Source organism: Microtus pennsylvanicus, chromosome 1 (assembly GCF_037038515.1).
Source record: "Microtus pennsylvanicus isolate mMicPen1 chromosome 1, mMicPen1.hap1, whole genome shotgun sequence".
Classification (NCBI taxonomy): Eukaryota; Metazoa; Chordata; class Mammalia; order Rodentia; family Cricetidae; genus Microtus; species Microtus pennsylvanicus.
This window is the reverse complement of record NC_134579.1, coordinates 90,491,011-90,503,556: the sequence shown is the minus strand read 5'-3', so window position 1 is coordinate 90,503,556 and position 12,546 is coordinate 90,491,011. Positions and strand designations below refer to the sequence as shown.

Sequence of the window (12,546 nt, the reverse complement as noted above, 5' to 3'; positions counted from 1 at the left end):
CTTTAACCACTCTTTAGTCCTAGGCAGCTACAACCATATGAGTCAGGTTTGTCTTTGTGTTTTCCCCATGTATGTTTGTCCATTTCTCAACAAAGGCTGGATATGGGTTCATCTAGTTTCAGTCTCTGTCTATTAAAGCTTTTCAGGTGAATGACCCTGCAGACATCTTGGCTGTTAGTAATGTTGTGCACTAAACTTCCAGTTTGCGCAAATGTATTCCTGTTTCAGAAATTTCAGCCCTGACTTTTTATTCTTCTTTCATACATTAATCTGGCTTTCAGTTTACCCCCATTCCACTCTTTCCAGTCCCTCCCCCAACCATAACATATATGCACACAGTGTAGCGCAGACCCATACAGGGTCTATGTTTGTCTCTCTACCCCTGTGAGCACTATGAGCCCTGTTTAATAGACTGTCTAGACTATGTCCTTGTGGTGTTCTTGACTGTTCTGTCTTCTACAGTCCTTGTTTCCTCTCTTCTGTCAGGTTCCCTCAAATCTGCCAGTGTTTGTCTGTCCCACTTTAGATTCTCTTTCTGTCTACTGTTCTTGGTATTTGGGTACTGTTTGCTCTTATTTTTTCAAGGACTTCAAGTGCATTATTAACTTATTAAAACGAGCTCTCTTCAACGAATTAATGTAGGCCTTTAGTTCTACAAACCTTTCTCTTCGGCTGCCTTCTTTGTATTCCATAGATTTGGTTATGTTGTATTTTCATTTTTATTCATTGCTAGGAATTTTAATTTTTCCTTCTTGATTTCTTCTTTGACTCAATTCCCATTCAGGAATGAGCTGTTTAGTTTCCATGAGCTTGTGTTCTTCTTGTAGTTTCTGTGGTTATTGATAATCCAGTTTTATCCCATGGTGTCATATAGAATGAAGTATGTGCCTTCAGTTCTGAATTGTTGACAGTTGTCTGGGCCTGCAGCTTTCCCTCTCTCCACACCTGCTGGCCTTACCAAGAGTCAGGTTTCTCCCCTTCCTGGTTCTTCAGCTACCAGTATAATTGCTAGAGCCACCCCCCACCACCTTGTAAGTCCCTGTGGAACATTCCATGCATCTTTGGACTTAAGCAGGATTTAACTCTGGTCGCCAAGATGTGTCTGCAGCAACTGCTGAAGTGACTATGAGGTGTGGAATTTCCTGAGCACCTGTGGGCCTATGGAGGAACTATATTTGTCTTGTCTCCTCCTCTTCCTCATATACTTCTTTTTATATTTTAAAAATAAAACAGGACTGTGGTGCCTCATACTTTTAACGCCAACATGCTGAAGGCAGATTCAGGTGAATCTCTGAGTTCAATGTCAGCCCGATCTACTGATCAATTTCCAGAACATCTAGGCATACACAGAGAAACCCCATCTCAAAACCAAACTAAAAGAAAAAAAGAAATAAAAATATGAATGAAAATTTTTCCTGTATCATACCTATGTTAGAAGAGGGCTTGAGTTTCCTGGACCTGGAGTTGCATAGGGTTGCGAGTCAGCACTGTGGGTCCTGGGAGCCACAGCAGGTCCTCTGCAAGATGGCTACGCTCTCAATTGTTGTGCAATCTTTTTAGCTTCCCTGTCTCTTCTTGTTGATAAAGAAAATTCATTAGGTAATCTGATGTTACTCTATAACTTTGTCCTCTCATGATTACTAGTTCAACTTGTATCACTAGGGTCAAATGGAAAGCCGATTTACATTATTCCCGGTAAAAGGTAGCATGACCAGAATTGTGGATCGAGCTCCCACTCTCACAACAGGTCACAGGCAAGGGGATGGCACTTTTGGAAGGGAAAGACATATACATTGTAGCATCCATGTCCTAATTAGACTCTGAGCTTGAGGAAGTTTGGAATATCACCCAAGGGTCTTCCCATCAACCGTATTCTAGGATGCCACCTCATTAGCTGTCTATAGAGCAGGTAACAGCTGTCTTCACGGTCTACAGAAAATACAGGAGCCACCTACACCGGAATCCCAACCCTGCTTCTTTTGTGTTCCTGTGGCTGTGACATAATACCCGACAGGAGCTGTTTAAGGAAGAAGGGCTCATTCTAGCTCACATTTCAAAGCTGCAGTTATCATAGTAGAGAAGTCATAGTGTCAGAAGCATGAGGCAAATATTCAAACTGTATTGAGTGTGAGAGAGACAGAGAGACAAAGAGTCTCTATTCAGGATTCTAGCCCACGGGATGTTGTCATCTATAGTTCAGATGAGTCTTCCTGCTTCAATTTGCAGAATCTAGAAACTCCCTCACAGACATGCTGAGGTTTTTTTTCCCCCCATGGTGACTATAAAGCCTATCAAGAAGAACCACCTTAATCTCTCTCTATCTCTGGCCTGTCTTCCTGCTGTTCCATTTAAAAGACAGACATGGTGGTTGTATGTACCATGTTGTAAGTGCATTAGCTTTTGCATTCAGCCAGGCTGAGACTCGTGCTTATTTAGCTTTCTCGTACAGCCCAGGACCATCCGCCTAGGGAATAATGCTTCCCAAAACTTATCGAATTCTGCTACATTAATTAATATTACCACATTAATTAATAATCAAGACAATTCTCCCAAGACATGCTCATAGGATTATGTGATCTTTAATGAGAATCCTTCCTCAGGTGACTCTAGGATGTGTCAAATGGACAGTTAAACTACCTGTGATATGTATCTTAAATTAAAGCATAATTTTGTCATATTAAAAATGGTGTGGCTGGTGCTGTGTCTTTATGGTAAATATAATTGCTGACAAACCTAAGGACTTGATCTGTCTCTGGGGATCACATGGTGAGGGTCAAGAAATAACTCCTGAACATTGTCTTCTGACCTCCACATGCACCATGGCATGACTCTCCAATAAACAAGTAAATGTAGTTTAAAGAAAATATAACAAGTGATTGGAGTTTTCTGACTTTCTATGGTGGATTATTTCTGCTTGCTAATTATCAAGAAAGTCCTTGTCTCAGTTAATGATCTTGAGCTTTAATTCCTGAACCCAATTAATCATGGGCAAATGAATTCTGGATACACTCATTTTTCCTTCCCCTTGCTGCCTTGATATTTGTTGAGCTCAAACAGAATAGGGAGGGAGAGCAAATGTTTATTTTCGTCAGTGATTTTCAAACTTTGCCTCCTGATTACCGTTGAATGACACGATGGACTTGTGAAATGAAGACAAGCTTTGGCAGCGAAGTCAACTGAGAGCTTTTCTTTTAAAATGGTGGGTCAGTTTTGAAATAATATGGGGTGGGAGATGTCTGGAGAAAAAAGTTGGATGTTGTTATGGTGAACTTCTCAGAGCGTGCAGTGCAGTTCAACTTTTTGATATCGTAACACAGCATTGTCCTCTACAAAATTCATGCCCCAGAATCGCAAACTGAGGTACAAACTGAATTTTTACCCAAAGTGCTAAACTTAGAATCTTTTAAATAAGTTTATAGATTTTTGTTGGCTTTAATATGAGTTACCCTTTACTGTGTGTATCCTGTGGGCTCTGAGTTGACATATCTGCAAGTGGTCATCCCTAAATTGTTGTACACTCGAGCAACACTAAGTGGACTTCACCACATGAAGTCATAAACTTGAGCGGGGGAGAAGTTGGAGGGTAGAGACAGAAAGTTTGATATGATGTAAATACAATACTCGTGTATAAAATTCTTTTAAAAAGTTAAAAAAGGTTTTCTTCATATATTTAGAGAATATTTTTGTTCGGTTGATGAAACCTAACCATTTAATCTTTAGTATACACAAATAGTTGTTCATTATTTTATTTATTTACAGAACTGTGAGAAAGAACCACTTTTTCATTTTTTAAGACTGATTCTTTAGTTTGTGTGTGTGTGTGTGTGTGTGTGTATGAGAGAGAGAGAGAGAGAGAGAGAGAGAGAGAGAGAGAGAGAGAGAGAGAGAGAGAGAGAGAAAGCAGTGCCTGCTGAGGCCAATTAAGTTTCCTTGCAACTGGTGTTAAAGCAGGTATGAGCCATGTCATGTGGGTGCTGAGATCACCAAGTGCTCTATGTGCCGAGTCATCTCTCCAGATCCCTGCATTCTTTACAAATGTATTTACTTCATACTTCCTTATTTATGAGTGTATATGTGCATGGGCTGTGGCGACGAAAAGACAGCTTGAGAGAATCCATTTTCTCATTCCATCTGGCTGCGGGGAACTGAACTCAGTTTGTGAGGTTTGAAGACAGGTGATTTTACCCCCTGAGATATCTTGACAGCCTGTATTGTTGTCTTTCAATGATAATATGAATATGTTTTCTGGGACAAGCACCTTTTAGTTTGGGTTGAATTCAGCTTATCACAGATTGTCATCTTTTGACCACTGTTACCAGGTTTGGTTTGCTACTGTTTTGCATAGGATTGTGTGTGTGTGTGTGTGTGTGTGTGTGTGTGTGTGTGTGTACATACATTTACCTTTGTTATCCTTTTTTCTGTGTGTTTGATTAGAGCAAGTACCAAATTTACTGGCCATGGTGCCTTTCTTATGAAGTCTCTTGGTTGATGTGGAACTGTGGATTATTTTGCCTTTTATCCAAAAAAATTATTCAGTAACAGTCACCTTGGGTAAGCTATCTATCTGTAGGTCTTCACTTTTGTAACATAAGGGTTAGAGTTTAGTAAAAATTTATGTGCATGGGTGTCTTGTCTGCCGGTATATTTGTGTATCATATACCCACTTGGTACTCTTGATATACAGACTTTTATAAATGGGTTAATGTACAAATCAGAGCTAGTCCCTAGTAGCCATTGGCCAAGCGATTATATTAATAATAGTTTCTGAATGACTGATTATTGTATCAGTGGTTGTGGGGACTGGTGGACAGGAGAGAAACCAGTCAGTACAGTGGGCCGGGGTGAGACAGAGAGAAAACTTCCAACTACACTTAATAACTCACTGGGTCCAATGACTGCTGCCTGTCAGCATGCTGACTAATATGCTGCTATTTTTTTTAGAGTCTCTCCCTTTCCAGAGATGTGGGGAAAGTTTGAGATTCTGTTCTCCTTTGTACTTGGCACATACAGGCTTCTCCATGCCTAGAACCCAGGAAGCATCACTTCTCAGAGGGAAAAGAGGGATGTGAATCAGGAGGACACTAAGGTGTGGGTGAGTGGGCTCACCCCTTTCTATGTTCCCAACTGAAGAGTAATAATGAATACCCTCAAGGAAGGTTAGAGGAGAGTGTTATCGTGCAGCCGTCAATAGCCTAACATGTTCATCTAAACCCGAAAAGTTCATGGTTCTTTGTAGAAGCCATTGCCTTGTGAAAATTCCTTTGACCTTCCTCTTAAAAACATGTTTACTAAGATGTTCTGATTTCTAGGTCTGACTCCTGGTCACTCATAAGTTCCTTTCATTCAGCCTCTTTTATTTGAATGTATGAAAACAACAGATTCACCAGGATGTATGTGGCCTTAGACTCTTAGCATTTACCTGCCCTGCTCATTCTAGGACATGGCCAGAGTGCTTGGAATTCATGCCAACAGCCACTACCTGCTCATTGTGCAGGACAGGTGCATGTTCTAACACACGTTCATGTTCATTCTCTATAGGGAAAATAACAGAAACCATGGTCATGGTACTATTTTGAAATTTTTTTATTAAATGTACTTTGTGAGTGTGTCTGACTGTGCAATGGCACCCATGGTTAGGAGGTTAGAAGCCATCCTTCAAGAGTTGGTTCTCTTCTTCCATTTGGGACCCAGAGGTCAAACTTAGGTCATCAGATTTTGGCAGCAAGCACCTTTACCAGATGAGTCATCTAACCTACCCAAAGAATTACCAATGAAGCCTCAACTTGGCGAATTTGAGATTTTTTTTCCCCTACTAAAAAGGGATTGAATCTAGGAAATCATGCATGCTGCTCATTTACTCTACTGAGCCACATCACCAGCAACATTTGTGTTGTTTATGTCCATAGGATGAAATTATATAGAGAGCATGTAGATACAATATTGTGTATTAAAATATACAAGTATAAAAATGTATATACTGTATATAATACTGTGTATTAAAACACCAGGAGACTCTGTCTACTTATTTGCTTATTGAAGAGTCATGGACATTTTTTTTTAAATACAGGGTGCCATACTGTAGCCTAGGCTAGCTAACTTAAACTTGCTATGTAGACAACTTCATTTTGAACTTCTGATCTTCCTGTCTCTACCTTTGGAGTGCAGGTATTAAAATTACCACCCAGCACTGTTCTGCAGTGTAGATGATCCAGCCTAGGGCTTTGTGAGTAAATGGCAAGTACTCTCTCAACTGAGCTATATCTCCAACCCAGAGTACTATTGTGCACTTGTTTTCAATTAATAAATTTTGTGGCCTAACAACTTTACACGCACACATGACAAAATATCTTTCAGGGAAAGACAAAGACATTTTATGAAGATCTGCATGCAGATGGCAAAATGTCAGCTTTATTTCATGTATTTTTGAATGGAGCCAGCCTTGGTGAAAGGACATTTCATGTCAATAAATTTGCTTAAAATTTTAGTGAAATGAAAGAACCTTTGGTTTCCTGAAATTACAACATTGTTTATTGATTCTTCCCTGAATATTAAATCACAGAACATCAAAATAGGCTCGAAGTGAACTTTATGATCTGTCAAGGCTAAGAGAATATTAAAGTCCAAGTGATGCAGATGTGAGCCATCTACTGGCTGGAATTCTGGTCCTACCCATCCTTCCAGGGTATAAATACCACAGGCTGGGAATTCTTCAGCACAAGAGGGCAGAAGGGAAGCCCTGCAAAGGATAACACACACAGCTGGAGGGAGATCACAGAGGGGCACATTGCTGACAGACAAGCAATGATGGACCTGACTTCAGCTCTCTCACTGGAAACCTGGGTGCTCCTGGCAATCAGTTTGATGCTCCTATACCTGTGAGTACCCACCAAAATCCCTCTCCCACTGAGTCCTTGGGATTGGGATTGTATTCAGACCTGCAGTCTGATATTGACTGGAAAGTCAAAAGTGACATAGGAAGCGGGGCTAGAAGAGATGGCTCAGGGGTTAAGAGCACTGACTGCTCTTTTGGAGGACACATGTTTGAATGTGGCTTACAATCATCTGAAACTACAGTTGCACAGGATCTTATGTCCTCCACAAGCCCTGGGATACATTTTTTTATTTATTTATTAAAATTTCCACCTCCTCACCTCCTCCCATTTCCTTCCCCCTTCCCCCCTCCCCCACTTTCCCTTCCCCTTCTTCTCCAGTCCAAAGAGCAGTCAGGGTTCCCTGCCCTGTGGGAAGTCCAAGGTCCTCCCCCCTCCAATTTTAAAAAGTGATAGTAGCAGTTGAAGTTAACTCTTGTAAGAACACTATGAATTAATATGTTCTTATTTATTGGGGCTAGGGCCAGCACATGAGACAGTGTGTGTGTGTGTGTGTGTGTGTGTGTGTGTGTGTGCATGTGTGTATGTGGGGGGTGATTTGAACATATAGAAGGCTAGAGTGGCCAAGTTAACACCAAAATAGTGACAGAAAAAGGCACGGTTACACCAAAATTGTGACTGCTGTGCCAAGAGCGTGACAGCTGGAAAAGGGCATGAAATTCAAAAACAGTGATGTTACAAAGCCCATGAAAAATATTCCCAGCCAAGATGGTGCTGAAGGGAGCAAGCAGGGAGGAGAACTGACTTATTTACAAAAAGGATAATTGGAGTTAAAGATAGGGTAGGATGATATAAAATGCCTGATGCCCTTGTGATCTCCATTAGGGGCGATAGGAACCGCGTCTCATATGGATGTGACTGCTGGTGTGATTGGTTAATTTCCCTTCCATTCTCCTACAATTCATGGGTTTTTGCTTTATAAGTTGCATGCTGTAAGGGAATACATGAGTTTCTGCTTGATTCGACTCCCTGCTGAGTCAATTCTTCATCGGGGTCTACAGAGGGACCCTGTATGTGTGCATGTGTGTGTGTGCGTGTATGTGTGTGTGTGTGTGTGTGTGCGTGTGTGTGTGTGAGAGTCAGAAGAAAACTTTGGGGGATTCATTTCTCTCCTATCATGTGAGTCTTGCTAGTCAAACCCAGAATAACAAAACTTGGCAGTCAGTGCCTTTATTGCGCTATCAGCTCGAAGGACAGAAATGAAGAACTCAACAGCTGAGTTGAGTTCACTAGGCTTTTTATTTTTGGCTAAATAAGCATCAAATGAGTGCCTATATGTGCTAGGCAAGCACTCCACTACTGTGGTATAGGCCAAGTGATACTAACTCTTGAAGTTCATACTGACATTATACAGCTCTGTTAAGGACATCCCCACATAATGTCAACTCCTTCTTGCTGAGGTGATAAGATTTACACTTGGTATGACCTGAATGACTTTTCAAGTTACATTTAGATCCACAATAACTCAGTAGAAACAAGTACAAACCACGGGCTGCCCTGCACACTGGACCCCTCACATTTTCCTTAAGCTCTCTGGGAAATGGAGCCAAGTTGGTTGGTTTCATGTTTTGGACATGTTTATCTCCTCTCTCCTGTATGTGTAATCGCAATGTTTCTGTTTCACTCATAGATTGGGGACCCAAAATCATGACATTTTTAAGAAACAGGGAATTCCTGGGCCCAAACCTCTGCCGTTTTTAGGAACTCTGCTGAATTACTACAAGGTGACTATTGATTCCTTTTTGTCCTAAACTTTTCAAATGTTCTGTTAATTTACTAGTGTGGGATTTTTCTACCTTCTTTATTTAGGCATTTAGTACTATGAACTTTCCTCTTAACACTGCTTTCATTGTGTCCCATAAATTTGGGTATGTTGTGTGGTCATTTTCATTGAATTTTAGAAAGTCTTTAATTTCTCCCTTTATTTTTTCTTTGACCCATTGATGATTCAGGTGAACATTGTTTAATTTCCCTGTGTTTGTGGGTTTTCTGGTATTGTTATTGTTGTTTATACCATGGTGATCTGATAAGGTACATTGGGTTATTCCATTTTTTTTATTTGTTGAGGTTTGTTTTGTTACTGAGTATGTGATCAATTTTTGAGAAGGTTCCAAAAGGTGCTGAGAATAAAGTATATTCTTTTCTGTTTGGATAGAATATTTTATAGATGTTAAGCCCATTTGAGTCATAATATCTGTTAGCTCTCTTATTACTCTGTTCATTTTTTGTCTGGTTGACTTGTTCGGTAGTGTGGGGGTGTGTTGAAGTCTCCCACTATTAGTGTGTGAGGTTTAATGTATGGTTTAAGCTTTAGAAGTGTTTTTTTTTCTTTGGGTTCGCCTTCTTATTGAACTGGCTTTGTGGGAACCTAGCCTGTTTGGATGCTCACCTTCATAGACCTGGAGGGAGGGAGGAGGACCTTGGACTTCCCACAGGGCAGAGAACCCTGACTGCTCTTTGGACTGGAGAGGGAGGGGTAAAGGAATGGGGGGAGGGGAGGAGGAGTGGGGGAAAGGGGAGAAAAATGGGAGGTGGGGAGGAGGTGGAAATTTTTTCAATTAAAAAAAAAAGAAGTTTTTTTTCACATATGAGGGTACCCTTGTATTTGGGGTATAGATGTTCAGTATTGAAATTTCCTCTTGATGGATTTTTCCTGTGACTAATATGAAATGACCTTCTTTGTCTCTTTTGACTGATTTTAGCTTGAAGTCTATTTTGTTAGATATTAGGATAGCTACAGATGCTTGTTTCTTACATCCATGTGATCGGTATATTTTTCCCAACCCTTTACTCTGAAATGATGTCTGTCTTTGAGGTTGAGATGTGTTTCTTGTATGCAGAAGAAGAATGGATTATTTTTTTGTATCCAGTCTGTTAGCCTGTGCCTTTTGATAGGTGAGTTGAGCCTATTTACATTAAGGGATATTAATGACCAGTGATTGTGATCTACTGTTAATTTAGTTTTCATTGTTGGTGATGTTAATTTGTGCATTTTTTTTCACTTTCTTGGGATTTGATGCTATGAGACCATCAATTGTTTGTGTTTTTGTTGGTGTAGCCAACTTCCTTGGGTTGGAGTTTTCCTTCTAGCATTTTGTGTAGGGCTGGATTTGTTGAAAGGTATAGGTTAAATCTGGTTTTGTAATAGAATATCTTGTTTTGTCCTTCTATGGTGATTCACAGTTTTGCTGGGTATAGTAGTGTAGGCTGGCATCCATGGTCTCTTAATGTCTGCATAAATCTTGGCCATGACCTTTTGGCTTTCCTTGTTTCCAATGAGAAGTCAGGTATAATTCTGATAGGTCTACCTTTATATGTTACTTGCCTTTTTTCCTTTGTAGCTCTTAATATTCTTTTTTTAATCTGTATATTTAGTGTTTTGATTATTATTTGGCGAGTGTACCTTTTATTTGGATCTAGTCTATTTGGTGTTCTGTAAGCTTTTTTTTATCTTCATAGGCATATCTTTCCTTGGGTTGGGAGTGTTTTCTTCTATGATTTTGTTAAATATATTTTCTGTGCTTTGGAGTTGAACTTCTCCTTCTTCTATACCTATTATTCCTAGATTTGGCCTTTGCATGGTGCCCCATATTTTCTGGATATTTTAGGTTAAGCTCTTGTTAGATTTAATGTTTTCTTTAACTGATGAGTCTATTTCCCCTATTGTATCTTAAGTGCTTGAGATTCTCTCTTCCTTCTCTTGTATTCTGCTGTTCATGCTCATGTTTGTGGTTCCTGATAATTTTCTCATGATTTCTGTCTCTATAATTGCCTCAGTTTGTGTTTTCTTTATTGCCTCTATTTAATTTTTCATGTCCTGAATAGTTTCTTTCATATGTTTGATTTCGTTTTCTTGGTCTCCTTTAATTGATTTGCTGATTTCCAAGTTTTTGGTTTTTTTCTCACCATTTCTTTCAGAGAATTTCCCATTTCCTCTTTTAGAGTTTCAAACATTCTCTTGAAGTCTTTTTTTTTTTGTCATTTTCTTCTGCTTCATCCATATTTGTTTGTTCAGGTCTTGCTGTTGTAGGGTCTTTAGGTTTTACTGGTGTTGTCTTGTTCTTTGCAATGTTGCATGTGATCTTACCTTTTCTACTCATCTTTTCCTCTAATAGGTATGGTTGGTTTTGTCTGAGATTTTGTTGAGTAATCTTCTAGGTGCCAGTGAATCCAAAGCTCAGATGTTTTTTCCCCATGTTACAGTCACTGTCACAATTCTAGTTACCCCATTGGTCACTCTGTGTTCCTGAAGGTAGTTCAGTACTCCTGTGCTTTGCTCTGTTTCCTTGGAGTTTGCTGTCTCGGGTCTACTTTGGCTTAGGTTGCCAGCTTTGCCTTGTTTCTGTAAATTCTGGTCCACAACCCCTCCTGCAGAAGTCGCTGGCTTGGAGTTGGACCTGGAAAGGTTTCTGGATCCCATTTACTGCCTCAGAAGTCCCAGGCTAGGGTGTTCCCAGACCTGCAGAGGACCTGCTTTCTCCCTCAGAGGTCCCAGACTCATGCTTGGACCCACAGAGGTTTCACGTTCCTGCCTATTCCCTTTGATGTCCCAGACCAATGCCTGGACCCACAGAGGTCCTGGCTCAACCCTACTCCCTCTGAGTACCCAGACTCATACCTGGCCCTACCAAGATCTCTGGTTCCTGCCTATTCTCTCACAGGTCCCAGATTCACTCACACCCAGACTTGCAGACACCCTAGCTCATGCCTAGATCCTGGGAGGTCCTAGACTTACACCCAGACCCACCGGGGTCCTGGCTTAGGTCTACTCCCTTGAAGGTTCCAGATTCACTTCCGAACCCTCTGTGGGCTCTGGCTCTGGCTCACTCGCTCAGTGGTAATTCCCCTATACCTGTTCCTGTGGAGAGAGCTGACTCTGGATCTGGTCACTGGCTCAATCCTGATCTGCCAGTGTATCAGGACTGGGTTGGGTCCTGGGACTGGACTTGCTCCTGGCTTCTGTTCCCAGTGGAGCTTGTTCACTCTCTCTCCCAGGTAGCTGGTTCTGTCCCACTTGGGTTCCAGTGGAGATTGCTGACTCTGAATCAGTTTGCTGGATCAATCCGGATCTGCCAGTGTCTAGGGACTGGATTTGCTCCTGGCTTCTGCTCCCACTGGGGCTTGCGTCCTCAAGCCCTCTCTAACTTAAGTAATTCCTTCAGAGCCACTCCTGTGGAATTTGTTGCCCAAGGTGGAGTTCCTTGCCTCAGGGCAAATATGGCCTACAATACAGTCTTTGACCTGTATCTGTAAATACTGGTTTGGATTCCCTCCTGCAGAAGTCCATGGGTTGGAGTTGGACATAGAAAGGTTTCTGGCTCCAGTCTACTGCCTCAGAGGTCCCAGGCTAGGTTGCACCCAGACTGACAGAGGACCTGCTTTCTCCATCAGAGATCCCAGATTCATGATTGGACACGAAGAGGTTCCAGGTCCCTTCCTATTCCCTTTAACATCCCAGACCAATAATCAGATCCAAGAAGTTCTGGTTCAGGTCTACTCCCACTTAGGACCCAGACTCACACCTGGCCCCACCAAGATCTCTGGTTCCTGCCTATTCCCTCAGAGGTCCCAGGTTCACTCAGACCCAGACTGGCAGAGGTCCTGGCTCAGGCCTAGTTCCTGGGAGGTCCCAGACTCACAACCAGACCCACCGGGG

General features: G+C 41.3%; 1 protein-coding gene across 1 annotated transcript in view; it reads left to right on the top strand.

Annotated features, from left to right (window-relative positions):
* The first annotated feature begins 6,804 nt into the window (after positions 1-6,804).
* Positions 6,805-12,546, top strand: part of LOC142848911 (cytochrome P450 3A11-like) — a 35,725-nt gene continuing 29,983 nt past the window's right edge. The window contains exons 1-2 of the mRNA XM_075971105.1: positions 6,805-6,875; positions 8,521-8,614. Of these exons, the coding sequence (XP_075827220.1) occupies positions 6,805-6,875; positions 8,521-8,614 (165 nt within the window). The remainder of the gene's footprint in view (positions 6,876-8,520; positions 8,615-12,546) is intronic.